The 21,390-nt window shown below is 38.8% G+C and overlaps 1 protein-coding gene across 7 annotated transcripts; it reads left to right on the plus strand.

Annotated features, from left to right (window-relative positions):
- The first annotated feature begins 86 nt into the window (after positions 1 to 86).
- LUC7L3 (LUC7 like 3 pre-mRNA splicing factor) lies at positions 87 to 19,902 on the plus strand. Of its 7 annotated transcripts, XM_040581825.1 has the most exons (13): positions 87 to 312; positions 6,989 to 7,055; positions 8,060 to 8,099; positions 8,329 to 8,473; positions 9,695 to 9,769; positions 9,854 to 9,958; positions 11,057 to 11,218; positions 11,684 to 11,967; positions 12,491 to 12,651; positions 17,684 to 17,824; positions 17,930 to 18,035; positions 18,454 to 18,519; positions 19,378 to 19,902. In XM_040581825.1, the coding sequence occupies exons 1-12, from the start codon at positions 214 to 216 to the stop codon at positions 18,476 to 18,478; spliced, it is 1,410 nt and encodes a 469-aa protein (XP_040437759.1). In that variant the 5' UTR covers positions 87 to 213; the 3' UTR covers positions 18,479 to 18,519; positions 19,378 to 19,902. The 7 variants fall into 7 exon arrangements, 6 of the variants coding, with proteins under 6 accessions (XP_040437759.1, XP_040437757.1, XP_040437760.1 ...); XM_040581823.1 differs by having other exon boundaries at positions 18,454 to 19,902; XM_040581826.1 differs by lacking the exon at positions 18,454 to 18,519.
- Positions 19,903 to 21,390: the final 1,488 nt, after the last annotated feature.

The following is a 21,390-nucleotide window of genomic DNA, read 5'->3' on the forward strand; positions in this document are numbered from 1 at the left end:
CGGGGCCGCCCCCACGCGAGGCCGCGGGCAGGCCCGGCCCGCGCTCCGCAGGCCCCAGAGGCGGTTAGGCGGCGCGCGGTGCATTGTGGGCAGGGCGAGGAGCCGCGCCGCCATTTTGTCTCTGTCACTCTCAGCGGCGGCGCGGTCGGCTGGGGAGGCGAGGCGGCGGCGGCGCCGGTGTTTGGCGAGGGGGGATTCGGTCAGGACGACACGATGATATCGGCCGCCCAGCTCCTAGATGAGCTTATGGGCCGGGACAGAAACCTGGCCCCGGATGAGAAGCGCAGCAACGTGCGGTGGGACCATGAGAGCGTGAGTGAAGCGGAGCCGCCTCTCCCCTCCCTCCCGCCTCCGCATCCCCCTCGTAGGGCCGGGGTTTTGTCGTAGCGACACGGGCCGCGGGCCTGCGGCTTCTCCCGGCCCGGGGGCAGGGTAGGGGTGCGGGGCGAGGGGGCTCCCCAGGCCTGGGCGGCAGGTGGGGGCCGTCGGCGCGGGGCTGCGGGGCTCCTACATGGCGGCCGCGGGGCGGGCCGGGCCGTTGCGCGGGAACCTCGCTGGGCCTTGAGAGGAGGAGGAGGAACCGGGAGGGGTGAGGATCCCGCCATAGTCAGGCAGTGTGAAGGGGCTTGCGGCGTTGTTTGGGCAGCTGGGAGGAGAGAGGCCTTGTGTTTGTGTTTCGGCGCAAGGGGGAGAGGTGGGGCTGGCCGTGGCGTGCTTTCGGCGGAGCGTCGGTAAACGGGCGGGGGGGGGCGGGCGGGGGGGCCTTAGAGGGTCGGTTGGTGGCTGAGATCTCCCATGGGGAAAAAGAAAAACAAGGTGTTGGTAGCTGTGTGGGTGGAATAGTGGAATTCTGCTCGCCTGAGTAGAAGCCTGTTGGCTTGCAGGAAGGGAGATGGGGCAGATGTTAGTAGTTTGGAAGATAAATGTCTCTGGATCTCTTCCTGAGCGTGGTGTTGGGGAAGGAAACAGGAGGGTACAGGCATCCTCATGTTTGACTGGAGGTTGTAGCACAAGGAAGAACCATAAGATATTTGAAACTGAGGATTTTATTAAGGAAAGCTTGATCCCTTCCATGTTTACTCAAAGAAATACCACAGCTCTTGAGGGGGACTAATGTAAACAGTACTATTGTTTAGAAGTACTTACGTTTATTTTTTTAATGTGATGGTTAGTTAATCTTTGCAATAAATAGCTCGAACAAGGCTTTTAAATAATAGTTAGTTTGGAGTGGGGTTTCTCCCCAGGTATGGTTGAGCCTTAACAAATGATGACTTTTAGTGATATCCATCATAGTTGTACTGTAAGTTATTTCACAAGAAATCAGTGGTAGTTATAAAGTTCCTGTAGCTGCTTCTTTGGGAGAGATGAGCACTCTTGCTTCCTCCCCCCCACCCCCCATTCATGATACATTTATGAGTTACTTTAACATACACAATATCCCAGTTACGATAGTTTATTACCTGTGTGATGGGAACTTCTGTGGTTTAAGCTGCAAAAAGCATTTAGCTACTCCTGCCCTTAACGTTTTCTTGGGATGATGTTAAATTGAGAGAAGGGAGGGATGCTTACTTTTGGCTGTTCTAAATTGCATCTTAAATCACAGAGGTGTGAATTTCACATTTTCAAATGGGAGTTATATCATTTTAAAGATGACAGATTAATATTTTAATTTGTCTTGGAATGCATGAAATAAGGACAGATATCTGTCTTGCCTTAGATGTTGCAAGTGCAAGGAACTCCCCCCACACCCCCTTGAAAAATGCAGTTCTAATAGGTAAGCTGTGCATGTCAGGAGGATACTGTGGGTTCAGGAAGTTTTCATAACCTTCTTACTGTATTTCTAGACTTCTCTTATTAACCAAATTCCATTATTCAAGTAGGTGTTCCATTACATATTTTGTTTTTATTCTGAACTCAAGGAGCTATTCATGTTTGGAAATATGGTTTGAGCCATGGTGGTCCAGGTAGAATAGATAAGGAGATTATTTTGGTTTATTTAAGGTGGGAGAGACTTGGGGTTTTTTTCTTGATTTTGTTTTATTTGTGTGGTTGGTTTTTTCCTTGTTTTCTTTAATCAAGTTCAGATGATTTTCTTCATGTTCAAATGAGCAAATTTTTCAGGGTTAGACTGGAGAGATTGACTATAGGATTTTTTCTCTAAGCTGTTTGGTTTTGTTGCTTCAGAAATGGGGCCTTGTCTCTTCTTCCCAGCCCTCCTTAGACAATTTAGAACAAGGAGAGCTGTGCTGTGTCTAAGAGCAATGGCAAATTTACAGTATTGGGGTCGAGCCTTCAGTCTCGCAAGAATTGCTGCTGTTTACTCTGCTCCTGCTTTTATTATAAAGTTTATAGGGCCATTATTAATTGCAGCCTCTGAAAGGAAAGTTGTCATTGAATCCTGTAGTCAACTGACTAGTTCATTAAAAAAACCCAAACAAACCCCAAACAAAAAAGCCAACCAAAACCCTGCTGTTAAAACATATATTTCAGTTTGACTTCTTGCATCACCTAAAGATGACATGTTTTAAAAGACAGGAGATACAGATAAGGTTCAAATAGTAGCATGCATTCATCTGCCTGACTGCTGTTTTGCTTTTCAGATGGAGTACATGTGCTAATGTTATTTCTTGTAAAATTAGTGATATGTTAACATGTAGTCTTTTCAAGATAAGCATGTTGTACTCATACCAAAGTTTATACCAAAGTTTAGGGGTTTGTGTCACATCTCATCCATTTTGGATATGGAAGGTTATCAAAACAAGCTTATCTCTATTTATCATCTGTAGAGTGCATCTAGGTGGATATCGAAAACTAAAGGGAAGGTGCAATGAAATACAACATAGGAGTGGAAGTTGAAGATGTGGAAGCAGAGTGTATGATAGCTGAGCATTTATTTGCAGTTCTAATGAAACATGTTGATCATGTATTGTAAAGCTTTTTGCAGAGCTTACGTTCTTACTTAAAACTTTGACATGATTGAAGCCTGTAATCTTAAAAACTGAAATCCCAGTTGCTGTACGTTTTGGTATTGCAGAATGTCCTTAGATGATCAGTTCTAGTTTTGGCATAAAGGCTTTCTGTTTTCTGTGCAGGCGGAAGTTACTAGTATCAATTATTTTAGTCTTTCTGCTTACTGTCATATATGTAGACAAAGTATATTTCTGGAACAGTAACTTCTCTTGATTCACACATTCTTGCTTTAATATGCCACCTATACAAAACAAGTTTTGTGTGGAAACAGTGATTGTGTAAGAGTTCTGAGGCTGTTCTGTAGCAGAAGAAAGCCCAGCATTGACTACTCATGCTTTGTATAAGGCTTTGAGATTGTGATGGGTCCTTCAAGGTAAAAAGTTCCCCAGAAAGTGGGAAGGGTTGCCAAGCTGTTATGGACAAATGACTGTGAGAAGCCATCTCTGATAAGAATGCAGTTTCGCAAAATGTAGGTTCCGTATTTTAAATATGATCTGATGGTATTAGCTATTTATGATGTGTTACACTTTTTTAATGCCAAAGACCTAAATTGGTCTCAGAATCTCGGGACTTAATCCTCCAGGGGATGAGGACGGGAGGACTTGTTTTGGAAGAATATTAGTAATAGAAGGTTGTCTCTAAACCTGGGGTTTGGGGGAAGGGCTTATGTTTGGTCTTGGGTGGTTGAGCGTTGCTCATAAAATGTCTGATGCCTGTGAACTTAAGTGGTTTCAAAAAACTCATCTATGTGAAGGATTATTATTTTTTTTTTTTTAGTTTTTAGTGTGTGAACCACAACCTGCTGGACTTTATTCTCAGCCTTTTTACTAGGAATTGTCTGCTTAAAGGAATTTGCTTACATAATTTTTTTGACAGTTACACTGATACTTCTCCATCCGTACGTAATTTTTTGCAGGAGATGACCCTATTAATGTACAAGTATTAATGATATACAGCTGTCAATAGTTTCTCTATAAAGGAAAGCTTTGAATTGGTTCACAAACCTGGAAGAGCTAGCCATTCTTGGCTGTCAGCTTAGTCAAGTCTGAGATGAAGGATACTACTTTTCCAGCTCCAAGAGACTTAAAGAATTAGTGAACTTGAGATGAAGAAGTGGAAAGTTCCAAGTGTCTATCCTATCTGTATTTGGTCTAGTGTCTTCCTGAAATGTGAGACCCTGAAGGCTTTGAGACACAAGCTATGGCTAATCCTGCTGCAGTAGTTGGACAGTAACGTTCCTCTCTGTTATAGACTCTTGGTAGCGGAGTCATCAGAATAATTTGGCAAAAAGGAGTAAGTGCTTGTTACCTGCATAGGTAAATACCCATGCTAAACTGCCTATTGCTCTGTTTCTGCAAATACGGAATGTATTTCCGTATTACTTCTGACTTGTGGTAAGTGCAGCTGTCTGATAAGCCATGGATGAGTAACGCCATTTGAAGTATATTGCCTCTGTTTGAGTCCTTTAATGACTCTGTGATGCTTGAGCCATTTCTTGGCCTTTTCTATCCTTGCTCATCATTGATTACTTACGCCACTGACCGATGTACCACATGGTGAAGCTAAGCTGGAATGATACCTTTTGAGATTCTGAAAGATTGTCTACAGTAGTGTTTTTCTGCTGAAGCAAGATCAGTTGAAGAACATAATGAAATAGGTATGAGAGCGGGAGGAAATTGCTGCAGACACACTAGCTGAACCACTGTAAGGTATTTCTCTGCAGGCTGCTTCTCAGGAGAGAATATAAAGTAATTCACTAGGTAGCATAGCATCCAGAGTTAGCTAGGAGAAAATTATGTAGCTTTTCAGTGTGTGTGTGTTTTGGTGTTGTGGCTTAGGGTTTTGGTTTGTTTGTGTGTTTTTTTTAATATAAAAAATTAATGTATGACACATGTTTAAGTTATGTATTTTAGTATCAGTTACTACTGGTTTTGGCTGTAACCATCAGCTCATAAGAGGATGCTTTTCCTAGCAGTACTATTTCATAAAATTATTTTAATTATTTCTGGTGTTGGTTTGTTTGGTTTTTTTGTCTTCAGCATACTTTTGCCTCTAATAACTTCTGTTGCTACTTATTTCAAAACTGGTACAGTCCCGTTTGCATAATTTTTGAGCTGATACAAGATGTTCTACAACTCTTTACAGCATAAGACGATCAGACTGTTGCTAGTGTGCTCTCTATGTTTTAGGGAATTATCTAATCCACCCCTGAAGTTTTTTTTGGGAAGTGCCTTTCACTGACCCTGATACATGGGTGGTGAGGATGAGAAAATGGAGGAGTAAGGGAACATAGTGAGAAATTAGATTTCTATTGGCTAGTACAGGAGTTCATCCCAGAAACTGCTTCCTTGAAACAGCTTGGTATTAAAATGAGGGATACTGCAGGTTTCAGAGAAGAGCAGATTCTGAAACCGTATTTTGTCTATTAACTTTCACCTTGCTTCCTGAGAAGAAAAAAATGTTGTGATTTTGTGTGGTGTTTTCTTAACTATTCTTGGTAAGTTGCTTCACATAGGTGCCACAGTGTCCTAACTTGGATCATGGGAGAAGTATTCAAATTATGTAATAAAAGATTTTTTTTGTTTGGTTTTCGTGTCCGTGGCTTGTTATTAGAAAGCTTGATAGTTTTTCTGTGTAATCTGTACAGCAGTCAGTACAGTTTAAACTTCTGTAGTCACATTTGCAGTTTGGCAGTTATCATGGAAAAATAAATTAGACTGTCTAATTTGGTCAGCTCGTGTCGCAGGCACTTCAGGGTGGTGTTGGTAGGTTTTGGGTCTGTCGTGACACCCCTATTTGTTAAAATACTTCAGAATGTATCTTAGGAAATAATATGTCACAAATCTTTGTCCACGGTATGTGTGAGAGTGTTAGAACTAGGTTTTAATATGCAGTAGTTATTACTAGATTTGCCAAATACTAGAAACTGGTGTAACATAAAAGATGTTAGAAGAATGTCGAGGCTAGTTTTGGATTGACAGTTAAGTTAGTTAATGGCAGTCACATCTAGGGGAAGGTTCTATTGAAGAACTAGGTATTTAAGTTGGCTTATAAAGATAGGAGTGAAAGTATTTCTGATTTTATCTTTTTGGCTGTTCTGATAGATAGACAGGAGATTTTTCTGTGTAATCAATTTAAAGACCTGACCAACTTGACTAGCTGAGTCCATGCTCATGGTTGAGGGTGAATAATCTTTTTCACAAAAGCTAGTTTTATCCCAGCGTATGTTAAGTATTTACTAGCTAGACTAACAGGTTGGCTTTCTTCTAACTTCCTGGTGGTATTTTTCTGTTATCAAAAAGAACCTGACTTGCTAATGTAAAAATAGGCTATGTAGAAACAAAACAAACCATTTTTTAGTTGGCAGGAAACCAGGTTACAGTGAACGTCTCTTTGCCAGTTGTTCTTCAAGTAGGATTTTTTTAAAAGCATTGGAATGTGTAGTTATTGTATGTGTTCTTAAGTCTTTTAATTGACATCAGAATCCTTGAGGCAGTACTGTATGTTTGAATGCTGATGGCTCCTGTTCTCCAAGCCAGTGGCACTGAAAAAATGAAGGCTGAACACAAGAGTTGTTACAGACAAGCTCAGAGGAATTTGCTTTCCTGCTTCCATAGCAGATATTTTCCCCCCTTGTAGGTTTTCATGGTTAAGGAATTTCACTGTGATTTTTAATAGTCTGATCTGACTTAATTCCTTTGGAAATATCAAATACTGTATTGAATTTACAAATAGATTATGCTTTCCTGTAATCTTACATACTTAGTTGTGAAATTAAGAAATGCTATTATTGCAATGGAAAGTAAGATTTTTGATGTTTTGTCATTTAGGTGCACCTTGTAGCATTTACTGCTACCAAGTAACACAAAGATAGGGTGTATGTGTGTAAAACTTTCAGAAGTCTTGCAGTGTGTAAAGGGCATTTTTACACTGTATTTTAGAAAATAGAAGCAATTGCCTAAAATGACAAGTTCATGAGGAAAAAAGTGATGCCTATTTCTTTCTTCTCTTCTGTCAGGTTTGTAAATACTACCTTTGTGGCTTTTGCCCAGCTGAATTATTTACGAATACCCGTTCTGATTTAGGTAAGTCTATAAGTCTTGTGATTCTTATTCACTTAAATGTAATTACAATTGAACTTTTGTTTGCAAACTACATTTTTATTGTACAGTGCTCTGTCAAAACACTTTGAAAATAGGCTTTTTTATTTTTAAAGGGTTGCTGGTGACATGTGTTAACAGCAATATTTGTTCCAAATCCTATTTCCTCTTAGTGAAAAATTATTAAATTTTTTTTTCTGTAAGCTAAATTATAGGGTATGAGGTGGTTTTTTTCCTCTTGAGGTGTTGGCTTCTAGTCTGGCTTATTCTACCTGGGCAGGGTTCTAACTTACTTCTTTTTGAGTATACATTATTGAGCTTCTTTAGAGACTTATTTACTCTAATAGTTATTACTGAAGGCCATCTCTAAATTACTAGTAGCTTTCAAGTGATGGTATGCAGACAACATGTAGTTTGGAGATGGTGACTAGGAAAACCAGGCTTTTTGCCTCTGTTAATTTCCAAGTCCGTTGAAGAGTTTGATAGACTGGGGAAGGTGGGGAATTTTAACATGACTGCTTTGTGAACTCAGGCCACATACCTCCTAATTTTACTCTGAAGATCAATGTTTTAAGTAGCCAGTTTATTAGAGAATACTGTCTGGCGCTTAGAAAATGCGTGGTGAAATTACCTTTCATATGTAATTTTTCCTTTTTGTGTGTGGTTTTTTTTTTTAAGACCATAGTTTTTCAGGGTATTACTTTGTGTAGTTTTAGCAATGTAGAACTTGATCTGGAAATTCTGTTTTATATGAAGACTTTATATGTCATTCAGAATCTCCTTTAGTTTTATAATTACTAAACCATATTGGCATTCTTTTTCTTTAATGTGTCTTTCAAACTCCAAGCAAAAGGAAGCAGAAAGGCAAGCATAAAAATCCCTGGGAAGTGTTTGTAGCTGTGTTCTGTTACGGTGCACGAACAAATGGTTTTTGGAATGTGAAACACCATTCAAGAACGTAAGCTTAAACTTTTTGTGTGGTCTTTTAGGTCCTTGTGAAAAAATTCACGATGAAAATCTACGTAAACAGTAAGTATGTTGGCTGATAAGTTAATGCAAATAGTGCTTCTAGTACACTTAAAAATTTTTAAAAGCAAGCCAACCATGAGAAACTTAATTGCTTTTTGATTTATGTAAACATTTATTTAAATGTATACTAGTCACCTTGAGTAAGAATTTATAACATGGCAGGTTTTGTTATTTATAGTTCATATATTATGGATTGATGTGAGCTTTCATTTTTAAAATACTTCACCAGGTACGAAAAGAGCTCTCGTTTTATGAAAGTGGGCTACGAAAGAGACTTCTTACGCTATTTACAAAGCTTACTTGCAGAGGTAGAACGCAGGATTCGAAGAGGCCATGCTCGTTTGGCACTGTCACAGAATCAACAGTCTTCTGGGGTGAGTCTGGAAGAATCTTTTTTCCTCTAGTAGCCTCTTCAGGTAAAATACATTGTTTTCCAGAAGGTTTCTGTTAGATAAGTCTCTTCATCTGTTAGCCAGCAGTTTGCATCTAGCCCTAATGGAAAAGGCAGGCGGCTCCACAGTCAGCAAGAATCCCTCTCTGTTCCCTCAGAATCAGTATCTGTTGTTCACCCTGGAAAACTGATCCTGTCAAGTGTTGTCTTTACCCTGTTAACCTCAGTTTACCTTCTCTCGTTTAGTTGCATATTTTTCCTTCCTTCTACTAGTAAGCTGTATCACAGTGATACTACTGAAGTAAGCAGGCACTGGGTCTTTCAGCAGCTGATGGAGCTAAATCCCCCGTCAGCAGCCACACTGGGGCAATAACCTCTTTGTACTCCAGCACCGCCATTGGCAGGTGATGATGGAATTATGGAAGTTTGAGAAATAAATTCTTCTGTGCGACTTCTCTTAGTTTCAGACTGCATACTAGACAACTGTTAAGGAAAAGCTTAAACTGACCAGGAGAAAAATTTTGCATGTTTACTCCACTCATTTTCTTGTCCTCTGATGGATTTGGAGCAGTGACTGTGACCTGTGCTCTGAGAGTTTCCTGACTGCTAGGAGCCTTGCTCCTTCTTGCTGCTGCAATTAATTGTTCTGTGCAAAGTCCAGTTGCTTCAGAAGGAGCAGTACCCAGTCAAGAGAGCTTACTGGCTGTGGAGTAGAGCAGAGGTTAGAGTGAGGTAGATAAAAGTCTATTCCGGAAGAGAGGACACTAGTAACCAGTACATTCTGGATGAAGTGAGACATTTTCTTGCGTTTAGGCTCAGAAGTTAAATTTCAGAGCCCACGGAACTTTTAAGTCATATTTGAGTGTCTGCAAAGATACGTAATGGCTGCATGGTAGCTTCAGAGTTTAAATTTAGGACTTTGAATTCAAATGTCTTACCTTTTATGGGCCAGGCCTTGAATGTTTTTGTTGATTTAGGAGGAATTTGTGTGACTAAAACTTGCTTCACTCAGCAAGAGTGAAATAAGCTGTGTTGAGGAGTCTACTCTGTTAGTAGGTTCTTGCTAAGGAGAAGCAGCAGGAGGGGGTTATTCCTGAAGTGTCTCTGGAATATAAGAAGACATACATTTGTGCATACATACATATACATATATATACATATATATATATGTAAATATATGATATGTGTTTGTATTGTTTGGCAGGGAGCGGGACCTACCGGTAAAAATGAAGAGAAGATTCAGGTGTTAACGGACAAAATTGATGTACTTCTACAACAGGTGAGGATTTTTTACCCCATGTAACAGAGATCTCTTCTGTTACTTGATGAAAAATTATAGTTGAATTTTTCTCTTGTCCTTTAGATTGAAGAACTAGGTTCAGAAGGGAAGGTGGAAGAGGCACAAGGAATGATGAAACTTGTTGAACAGTTAAAGGAAGAGAGAGAATTGCTGAGGTCTACAACTTCAGTAAGTAATGTTTCTAGATCTGTCAGACTTAATTCAAAATTTGGTGCAACAGTACAATTTTAACCTTGTCCTTAACATTGAAGGCATGCAAGTTCTGCACAGAATTTATTAGACAATAACAGGACACTTAAATGAGTTAGTCCAGTGTGTTGATTCAGCGTGCTACCTTGAAAGTGGGTTTCCTGCACACAAATTGGGAAACTATTCACATAGCAGCCCTGGAGGCGAGCTTCCATCTTACTCCAGTTCAGGTCTCAGTTAAACTTTGCCATGTAGCCTCTGCAATATTATTTCACTGAATTACTGATCTGACTGTTACAGAGAGCCTTTGTGTTGGGGCTGTGGCTGGAGACGGGCATCTATCTGAGTTAGAGAGCTACAGAAGCCAAAGTTAATGTGTTAAATAGCAAGTTCCTGTCAATAGAAAGGAGCTTATGTTTAGACATTATATCTCAGCGTTTAATAATGTGCTGAAATGGTGATGCCTGTTTTATTTCTTAAAAGTTCTTAAATGTTGTGGGCTGTAGTGTTTGTGTCCATACTATATGATTCATGAACATTGCACAGCAATCATTATTTGGGTTTATGTTGAAATTTCAGTATATTTCTCGTATGTCTGTTGAAACTGAATCAATTTGACTTATTATTCTTTTAAATAGAAGCCCAGCATTCCTTTTTGTATTTCTTCATGGGATATTCTAGCCTTTTCATTGCTTGAGACATACTACATGCTTATTCTGCAGCTCCAGGCATTTCAGTTGATGCCAGAAAAATCATTTGTATTTTCTATAATCCTGAGTTTGCAAGGAAGCTGCAGATAAGGCTATATACGTATTAATCCTTTGCAGTGTAGAATAAGGTTTGTTTTATGTGTTTTCTAATAGATTCCTTCACTGTGGCTTATGTGGAATGGGCGTACGTAGCCTATTTTTGTGCTGTTCATCCTGGTAGGTGCAGTGCTCCAAAGACAGAGCATGCAGATAACGGCTTTGAGCTAGTGCTTAGGATTTGATAACAGTAACAATAAAGTTCTAAATCTCTTCAGTGGCTTCTGGCTGAAACTTTTATTTTGCTTTATCAAATGTTTTTCTTTTGCAGACAATTGAGAGCTTTGCAGCCCAAGAAAAGCAAATGGAAGTTTGTGAAGTTTGTGGAGCCTTTTTAATTGTAGGAGATGCACAGTCCAGGGTAGATGACCACTTGATGGGAAAGCAGCACATGGGTTATGCCAAAATAAAAGCTACTGTAGAAGACTTAAAAGTAAGCATTTCCTTCAGTTATTGAATATTTAAAAATTGCTTGGAGGCTTCCTATGGTAAATAGAAGGCTGCCCAGTGGACTTTCTCAAGCGGGTGAAATACTCCAAAGATGGTATATAGAAATTAAATGGAATTGTACCCTGCACGCTTAGCATTGTGCTTGCACTGACATTCTTTGTTGTGTGTGATTACACTTGATACAAGCAAAGATGTAAATTTGGGTGAGAATTTTTTGTGGCCTTTGTAAAGGACTGTAGTGTGGCCTCTATTCTTGTGAGAATGGCGAGGAAAAAAAGTTCTGCACAACAAAGGATTTCTGTTAAGGGATTTTAGAAAGTGCTTCTATGTAGGCCATCCTTTGTTTGGAAAAACACCTGAAACATCCTCAGAATGTATGAGCTAAGTTACGTTGAGTGATTTATCTGGAGTAATCTTCATTTTTTTTTCTGTGAACTTTTTTCTTAAGGAAAAGTTACGAAAAAGAACAGAAGAACCTGACCGTGATGACAGGTTAAAAAAAGAGAAACAAGAACGAGAAGAGAGAGAGAAAGAGAGGGAACGGGAAAGAGAAGAGCGGGAAAGGAAGAGACGACGTGAAGAAGAAGAAAAGGAAAAAGAGAGGGCTCGTGATAGGGAGAGACGTAAAAGGAGCCGTTCACGGAGTAGACATTCAAGCAGAACATCTGACAGAAGATGCAGCCGTTCACGAGATCACAAAAGATCAAGAAGCAGAGAAAGAAGGCGAAGCAGGTGTGTGTGTGTGTGTGTATGTACTTTCATGTAACTTTGCAAATTGTAAAAATCTTGTGGGGACTTCCTCTGTTAGCCTGGGTCACATCACAGATGTGTTCTTGCCTCTTCAGTGGAGGCATGCTTTACTGGTTCTAAGGATAAGCAAGTTTTTGCTGTGTGTTCACTGTCTTCTCTCAATTTTTGGAAGTAGATGGACACCATTGTGGTGGAAGTGGTCTTACGAGGGAGCTTTGAGTAGACAAATGCTCCCAGAGAGCAGGATCTTTTTTTTTCCTTAAGGTGATCTGTGATTCATAGTACTGGATGTTTTTAAGCTGTGTGGTTGAATGTTTGAGTAAATGAAGAAGGCAGTGTGAAGCCAGTCTTACGTACTGAGAAATACTTACATGCAGTGTGCTAAAGCTTGTTTTACATACATGTTTTCTGCAAATAATCAGTGTATTAGAAAGTGCTACATTTTAGCTTCTGAGTTGTAAATGTCAGCTGTTATTTTCTATTGAAATTTTCTCTGCATGTTAAGGAGCCGTGACCGAAGAAGAAGCAGAAGTCATGATAGATCAGAAAGAAAACATAGGTCTCGTAGTAGGGACAGAAGACGATCAAAAAGCCGCGATCGGAAATCCTACAAGCACAGAAGCAAAAGCAGAGAGAGAGAACAAGACAGGAAGTCAAAAGAAAAAGGTATGTTTGTGTGAAGGCTGAGTTCGTATCAAGTTCTGAAACTAATCTTTCTTTAAAGTCTCAAAAGCATAGTCTTCCAGTGAGTGACTGAAGGGCCTTCTTAGCATCAAGTCAAATCTAGTTTTATAAGCTGTGTATGTTGCTTTTAACCAATTTGAAGCATTTTGTTCATTCCAGTTACTGTTAATGCACGTGTTGTGCATATATACACCCCAGTGACCACCTCTTATGTTACAGTAGTTATTAAAAGCTTACCACTTTACAAATTGTGTGAGGATTTTAATGTATTTTAAGACCTGTTTACTGTTTACCTTTAGAAAAACATAAGCCTGTAATCAGATAAAGAGTGAGTATTTTCTATTCCTACTGTTAGATACTTCTCTAATTACCCTCTGCTGGTACATGTTCTGTGGGAGATTTGGTAGCTGGTTTTTCACCTGTACCATCTATTATTTCTCTACACTATCATGTTTCCTTTATTTTCCTTTAACAGTGCTTTTAAGTTTTTTGGGTTTGTTTTCTAATCTATGAATACCATCCAAGATAAATCTTGCAGAATTTCTGTAATGGTCTAAATAACAATTTCATGCCCTCTCGCCAATCTCCTGCTCTTCCCACCATCTTTCCCCCTTGTTCTTGTGTTTTGGTTTTGTTGTGGTTTGGTTTTTTGTTGGTTTGTGTTTTGTTTTTTTTTTTCCAAATGAAGTGACATTTGCTTTGTTCAGTGTTCAGGTGAGTCTTAAAAGAATGCTGTATTAGTCCTTGGAATGCTTTTGTAGCAGGACATACCGTGTACAACAGCATTGATAGTGACTCACTGCTTCATGAAAGAAGCTTTACCTTTTAAGTAGGAATAAAAAGAGCTACAGAGGGGAAACTACAGATTCACATTCTATGAAAAGATATTGATTCACTGTTACTGCTAAATTTTCCCCTTCAAAATTCTTTTGAAACTTCTGTACAAATCTAATACTAACTTCTGGCTTAAAGTACTGGCTCTGCTGGGGCATTGACTAAAATGTCCAGTCTGAAACAGTCACCCCGCTTCATTATTCAAGCTGACCATCAGTAATGGATGAAACAATTCGGTTTATGTTTTTAAGGTACTTTTGAGGTTCTCTGGAATGAAAGGTGCTATGTGCATGTTTCTGGTTTGCATAGGCCTGTTCACCCTACCCTTACTTTTCCATATTTATCCAGTGGATTAGTTTCCCAGATGTTGGTAATGCTTCATGTCTTTTCCTTGCCTGACTTCCTTGGACTGTTTTGATTTTTCTGGTTTATACTATGGTGCATCTTAAATATTGAGTCTTCTCTCATTTTGCTTTGCCCTTTATAAGCACAAGTGGGTTTTAGCTGCTTTCTCACTGGCAGTGGAACTGATGCATAGTGTTTAAACTCCGATTCAGGATTGTAGCCTGTATCTGTCCATTTGTTACTTTATTCCTACCTCATATAGTGCCTTTTTTGCATACTTACGAAGAGATTTCTGGTACTTAGTCAAGAATGTCCTATTCACTATTCTGTGTCTGTCTATGCATATAAATAATTGTGTTCTTATTTATTCAGATTTGCTCTGTTTTTGAGCTTAACAGCTTTTCAGTTATTTCCTTTATCCTTCCATAAATAGAGGAGCTAGTGAACTTTCTTCAGCATCTCAATATTTTTAGTTTTAACTTGACTGATGTCCTTGCTGGCCGTTTTATTTGCTGCTTGCTGCTTTCTTCCTCCAGAAATGAGAACAGTGAGGTGATGCTATGAGCTGTGATGAAAATTCCACATGGGAATATCAGTTACTCTTTTTGACTATTGAAATGTAACATTTCTAGAAACACACATACGCCCTAGAGCAGGACTGTAATGCTAAAGAAGTTTGTGTTTTTCCCTTTGTTGGGAAAATCTTAAAAAGGGGGGGGGGGGGGTAATAAAAGGAAAAAAAGCAGTAGTATTTAATAAGCAAGCATTGAATTTCTATGATGAAGCTGTAAACACAGTTACATCCTCATGCTTGCAATGTGGCATTGTAGGTAGATAATTGTAGATGGCTTTAGAGGTTCATATACCCCAAACATGTGGCTGGCTACCTGCTCTGCTGTTTGCACAAAAGGAAGCAATGTAGAAGTTAAGACATAACTTACTACATTTGGTGCTCCATTGGGAATATTGGCTTCAGAATCTAAATGTCCACCATTGATCTGCAGTTACAAAAGTAAGCAGCAAAGGCCTGGCTGTAACTACTTGTGGTAGTGCCTTTCAACTTGAAATCTCAAACTGCTTTATAAACATGAATCTTAACAGGGCAAAAAAAGCAAGGCACGGTTGCCTGAGACTTCCCTACTGTTACACATTAGCGTCATACTTAGAAAATTCAGAAGTCCTGGCTTCTTGTTCACTAAAATACTGTGGCATACAACCTTTAAGATTATAAGAAAAAAGTATATGTAAAAATGGAGACAATTTCTGACTCGGGTTTCAGGAACAAGGATACATTTGCTAAAGGAGGGAGCCACCAGCCATAAATTGAGTGTTAGCTTAATGTAAACCAGCAGAACACAACTGCTGTTCAAGTAAATCAACTTCAGAGTAGGTGGAATAAATAGGGTCTTCTTTTGAAGAAAAGGAAAACATCTGTTCTACAAGTACCTTCGTTTTATGAAGGGTTAATACTGGAACATGCCTCCAGACCACTTTTAACTTAGCTTTTTACCTTCCTTAATCTAGATTCATATACTTATATAAAAATAATTGATTTGTGATCATGTTTTCCTGTTAGTGATTAAACCTCAGCAAATACTGTCAGAACATCCAAACCTTCAGTAATACTGGATATTATGCTTGACTGATTTTTGCATTTTCTGAACACAAACCATTCACATTATCTTGGTAAGGGCTCTCACAAAATATATCTCAGTTGCCCACATGAACTCAGTCAAACAAATGTGCATGTGTTGAATCAGGAAGCAAAGTCAATATTATGTGATTATACCTAATAGATCACAGCAGAAATAATATACACAGTTTCAACAGCAAACTAATTGTATATGCTTTTAAAGAAAGAAATCTCACTGATTGAAAAATACAGTGGAGGAACTTTACCGCTTGCAGATACTCCAGGAGTTGAAAGAAGCTCAGTTATTGGACTATTTGCTGAATACACTTTATCAGTTCTGCTTGGCAAACTGGAGGTTTGCTATGGTAAACCTATTTTATTCTTAAAAGTTTTTAGAAGAGTTTCATCTTTTGTACCACAGTTTAATAGTAGCTTTTTAACCTTAAACAAAATTATCCTTCCTGACCAAATTCAAGAAACAAACAAGACAGAACAAAACCCTGCACACTGCACATCCGTAGGGCTATTAAGATCTACCATATCTACATAGGACAGAAGATAAGATTATTGGACTGACTACTAGTCCTCTGCGGGGAAACAAGACTACTATTCCTCAGTGGATCTACGTGTGCATCGGAGATACCTATAAGACACAAAAAGAAGACTTTTTAACAAGGTTAGTTAGAGTGCAATCTACCTGCGGAGTTGCAAAACCGAGGGCAGACAGATACAAAATTATTAGTTCTTCAGTTAGCTTTTTGACGTTGCTGCGTGCTTTCTCCAAGCACCGTGCACTGGATGTGCTGCTTCAGGTGAAACCTCAGTAGTAGTGCTCATTAGGCAGTTGCCTTAATTTCTGTGTGGGGGTTTTACCCCTCCCTTTTGGTGGTCTGTTTTAAAGCAAAGAGGTTGGGATATTGCTTCTCTTAAAGCTTAATTTCTGCTTTGTCTTCTGGAATATAAAAGTGTGTTACGCCAGTCTAGGTGATAACATTATTTAAAGTAGCTTTTTTCAGTGTGTTCGATCTGTGTGCTCCTGTGTTGGGGATGTGTATATATATATTTATATTATTTATTTTAATTGCCCGGATAGCAGGGAATAATCAGAAAAAAAGAGCATGAATGTTGTTCTGTATGATGACATCAGAGAGGTTGGTTTTTTGGATTTTTTTTTTTTATTTTTTCTTTCCAAAGTGTCTTTACTGATCAAAGGTTGAATATTATGGTGTGTAATAATACAGAAGTAATTGGTAGTTTTATTAAATTTGCAAATACTGAATTTACGGATGAGGCACGCAGCTCTTATACTGAATGTTTTTCTTCCCATGGAAATATTTTTACTTCTGGCTTCCTTCCTTCCTTTGAAGATTATTGAGGAAAAGATGAGTTTTCCAGCAGTGTAGCAAACTCATCAGTCAGCTTTCCAATTCGTGATGAAATTGTGGGGTCCTTCCCATCTTCCTTTTCCTTTTCCTTTGGAAAATAGTGCTTTTTATAAAGCTTCCAAACTGTGTCCCCAAGCTGTTTTAATAAGTGGATTATAAATGGCTGCGGTTTGTATAAAATTGGGAAATAATAATGCTGACAAGTGTGCAGCTTCTGTGACAGACTGCATTTTGATTGTCACTGTGATCCCCGCCTTCAGAGCTAGCAGTGCTTAATACTGTTTGTTTCCCCAAGTATTTGGTTGTTTGGGGTTGCTATTTTTTTAAATTGGCAAGTATTGATTGATTTGATAATGCGCTAATGCGTTATCCCATCACTCTTTTCTGATTCTGTTTTCAAGAACCATATTTAATGAGAATTGTAAACCAAAGGCGGCCATACAACTCATAAACTTGGGGACAAAAAGAGTCCCATGATAAGTAAGGAAGCCATGCACCATAATTACACACTCACCTAACTTCTTGACTGCCTCTTTACCCCCAACTTGTATATGTCAACAGTTGACAGCAGAGTTGCTGCCTCTGTTAGGAGGTCTGTCCTTTCTCTTTTCCCCACCCTCTACTGTCCCCTTTTACCTTTTTTTTGGTACCCTCTCCATTCCAGCATGGTAGTCTGAAGCCTGTTTCTGTAATTTCTTGAGTATTACTGTTACTGCTATAGAAAGTAATTGTCCCATTTTGTATGCAATATATATCTCACATGTGCAATGTTTGTTTTTACTTTGAAATCCATGGTCAATGTCTTCTTTCATGGCAGAAAAGAGGGGATCTGATGATAAAAAAAGTAGTATGAAGTCCAGTAGTCGAGAAAAACAGAGTGAAGACACAAATACAGACTCGAAGGAGAGTGATACTAAGAATGAGGTCAATGGGACCAGTGAAGACATTAAATCTGAAGGTGACACTCAGTCCAATTAAAACTGATCTGATATGACCTCAGATCAGACAGAGGTAAGTGCATTATTTCAAACTTTGATTAGGGCTTTTTGTTACTGTTTAACAGTGCAGCGTAAGTATGCACAGATGAAGATGGAACTAAGCCAAGTAAGAAGACATACTAAAGCACCTTCTGAAGGAAAAGACAGTGTAGTCCTGCAAAACATTTTGAGGTACATTGTTTTGTATCAGCTATTTTGTAGCAGACTCGTGCCCCCATTAGTGTGCCTCTTTGGGACATATTTGTAATATAGTCACAATAGAAAAATTAATTATCCTTTTTTATTTTTAGGGATTTTGTTATCGTTTTTTTTTTAAAAAAAGTTGAACTGTTTTTGTATTTAAGTCCATATTGTGTTGGTACATCAGCAGAAACTTTTGCTTTAATACTTAATATTTGAGGCACATGTTGGACTACTTTGTTTTCATATAAACTGCTAGTATTTCTTTGTCAAGGATGTTTCTAGTTTTTTTGCTTTATTGCCTTGCATTCTAATGCAGTTTGTTCTGTAACTCGAGAGCCAGTAGCATTGGATTGATGGAAGTGTAGGGTTTATGAATTATTGCAGCTGACTACCATACCTCACACAGCGTTGGTGTTGTGAGCGGCCCATGAAAAGCCAAATTAAAAATCAAGGATTCAGTCAAACTAAGCAGGTACTCATGCCAGGTACTCCTTTCTCTACCCACATCCATGTTTGAATGCTGTTGCCTGTAATCTTTAAGCTTACTGTTGTGTTTTGATTTTCAAGATAGTGAAAAGGACTTTTTGTGTATTGTGTGAATACTGTTAAATCTGATGTTAACAGAATGGAATTTTCTTTCAACTGTATGTAGGGATGCAGTGCTGCCCAGAATTAGATATCTTTAAAGAGTTTAAAATGCAATAAACACTACATAATAATCGCCTTGTTACTTTCAATGCAATTCAAGTCTTTAAGAGGTATGTGTTTAATATTTCCTACTGTGTAGGAGAATTTGCAATCAGCCATAGTACAGAGAAGTGGAATGGCTGATAACAGACTTCTAAGGCAAATGTAAATACAGAGACAGATGCCACCAAATGATTACAATGTTCATGGCAAGAATGTATGCTGAGAATACCATTTGTTGGAAATGAAACAGCTAAACAATGGGAAATACAAATGCTGTATTAAAAGGAAAACTTGAATTTTTTTCCCCACTCTTGACATAGCTTTCTTACTCTTACAGAAGGTCTTTAGTTGTATTCCTGAAATAAGGAACTAACAATGGAGAGTACAGCTGATAAATGAGCTTCTTGCAACATAATTTGTTACTGTAGTTTCGTTATTTATGCTAGGAACTCTTAAGCACTTAATGTTGATCATTAAATTATTCATGCTATGTTATTGCTTCTAAAGTCAGTCATGTTCAATGTTGACATTTTTGTAGAGTTAAGATGACAGCTAACAACTGGGCCAATATGTAAGAATGGTAAACTAAATGCTCTTAATGCTGTCTAATTGTCTGTTTTCCCAAAATTTTGCATTATAGGACTGCTACATGAAGAACCTGCGAAGACAGTGGAAGACAGCTTAAACTGAAGATCTGCATTAAAATGAGGTGAAAGAAAGCTGTAGTGGCGTAGAAAAATATAAAGTTGAGTTAGAATTTTTTTTTTTAAATAAAATTTAATTCAGGACTGGTGTTTCCTCCCAGAGTTCAGAAAGATGTGTTGATAATAGCACATATGCTACTGAGAATATAAGTCCTGTATCCTTTTTTTCTTTAAGACTTTTTAAGATAAGAAACCAACATAACCTGAACACATGGCTTGCTCAGTGTTTAATTGCAAGTTTTCATTCTTGGACTTTAAAACACAAGAATAAATGTTTAGTATTTGTGTGAATCGAACTAAAATGAATCCCATTTTTACAACTAAGCTATTCCTAGCTTCTTGATATACAAGAAATGGAAATAAAGTATCTTTGAATTTCTGTTACAAATTTGATTGTCTCTGTCATTGAACGTTTAATATTAAATAAGTTTCTTTCCTAATAAATTTACTCATGTCTTCAAGCTTAGTCCATTAATTTGGATGCTTAGTTATTCTGTGGTGTTTGTGGGTTTGGTTTTTTTTGTGTGCCATCAGTTAGTATTTAATTTCAAGCTTACTTGACGTTTGTTGGATCGTGTGTCCCCTAAGAAGTACAGCTTATGCTGCAGTTGGTTAAGAAGTTCCAGAAATCTCACAATAAAAACGTAGGCCTTGAGCCTTCATAAAGCAGTTAAGACTTTTTACAGCATTATCAGAAAGATGCCCCTGCTGAGGCTGGCCGTCAGGCTGCCGTGTGGTGCACTGTGCTATCAGTTTGGCATATTAATCAACTGTAGGCAGCTGATAACAGCCAGGGTCTGCATGTTGGAACAGATACAAGGGAAGAGAGACGTGCCTTATGCTTTCTTGTAACGCTGTAGTGCAAACAGACGTGGTTCTTGTTGGAAGAGAACCGTGACATGTACCAATCGGCAGCAGAGACAGTAAAGTGTGCTTCGGTGCTGTAAGGCACTGAATTTACATACTTTGCTTTTTTTTTTTAATTTTTTTTTTTTTTATCCTTCATATTGGCATTCAGGACTTGACTACACATGTAACTGGAGTCAGACACAGCCAAAGCACTATTGTAATGTGCTTGTTCTGATTTTGGTGTGCCTTCTATTGTCTGTTTGCAGGGAAGGTCTGCGCGCCGGACCCTCTGGCACAATGGAGCGCTGCCGGTGCGGTGAGGAGGGGTGCCACATGCAGGCAGCCACGTTGCCTTTTTGACTTCTGTTGTTCTAAAGCAGACACCCATGCAGGGGCACAGGGGATTGAGACTAGGTGATGGAGTGGTTTTGAATAACTTAAGAAAAATTACTGCAAGTGGGAGCAAGTAAAATTACAATTTAGGTTCTAATTATGGAAATTGCATGAACACCTATTACTTTAAAACTTGTGTAAGAGACATGATTCAGCTGCTGCCTGGATGTGCTGCTGCTTCCAGCAGCTAAAATATTTGTCTTGCAGCTCCTGAGGCATGTATATGTATAGTATGGTGTTTTCACCTCCTTATTTTGCAGGGGTATAAATGATAAAATGAGGTACATTGCAGTAAATTGGACTGGCGTTCAGCTTCTGACATGTCTGGTAGCAGAGTCTTTCTCTATTGCGTTGAAGATGAAGGAAAATATCTTTCAGAGCATAGGAAATGTTGTGCCTTTCTAGTAATTACCTTTAGATTTGGTTGTAACGTGCATCTCCACAACAAATTAATCTGTGTGAAAAGTATCACCTTCAGCGCTTGAGCCCAAGATAAATACCATCTCTGATTTTGTAGGAAGACTAAGCGAAAAGCAAGTAGCTTATTTAAGTAAGTACCTCCTACGTGCTTTCTCCACACTGGCTTTGACAGCTTGACAGGCTTTTACTAGGTGTTAAAAATACACCGGCCCATAATTTTTCAAAGTTCTGTTAGAATTTTAAGAGCATCCTGTCCACTCTACAGTGCCACGTATCATCCCACACAC

Source organism: Falco naumanni, chromosome 1, assembly GCF_017639655.2.
Source record: "Falco naumanni isolate bFalNau1 chromosome 1, bFalNau1.pat, whole genome shotgun sequence".
NCBI classification, from domain to species: domain Eukaryota; kingdom Metazoa; phylum Chordata; class Aves; order Falconiformes; family Falconidae; genus Falco; species Falco naumanni.

Bases quoted from the DNA above. Each gene is read 5' to 3' on its own strand.
- LUC7L3 (XM_040581822.1), top strand. From the start codon at position 214: ATGATATCGGCCGCCCAGCTCCTAGATGAGCTTATGGGCCGGGACAGA. The intron at 7,056-8,059 runs GTAAGTCTATAA...GTGGTCTTTTAG, and splicing joins GAATACCCGTTCTGATTTAG to GTCCTTGTGAAAAAATTCAC. The intron at 8,474-9,694 runs GTGAGTCTGGAA...ATTGTTTGGCAG, and splicing joins AGAATCAACAGTCTTCTGGG to GGAGCGGGACCTACCGGTAA.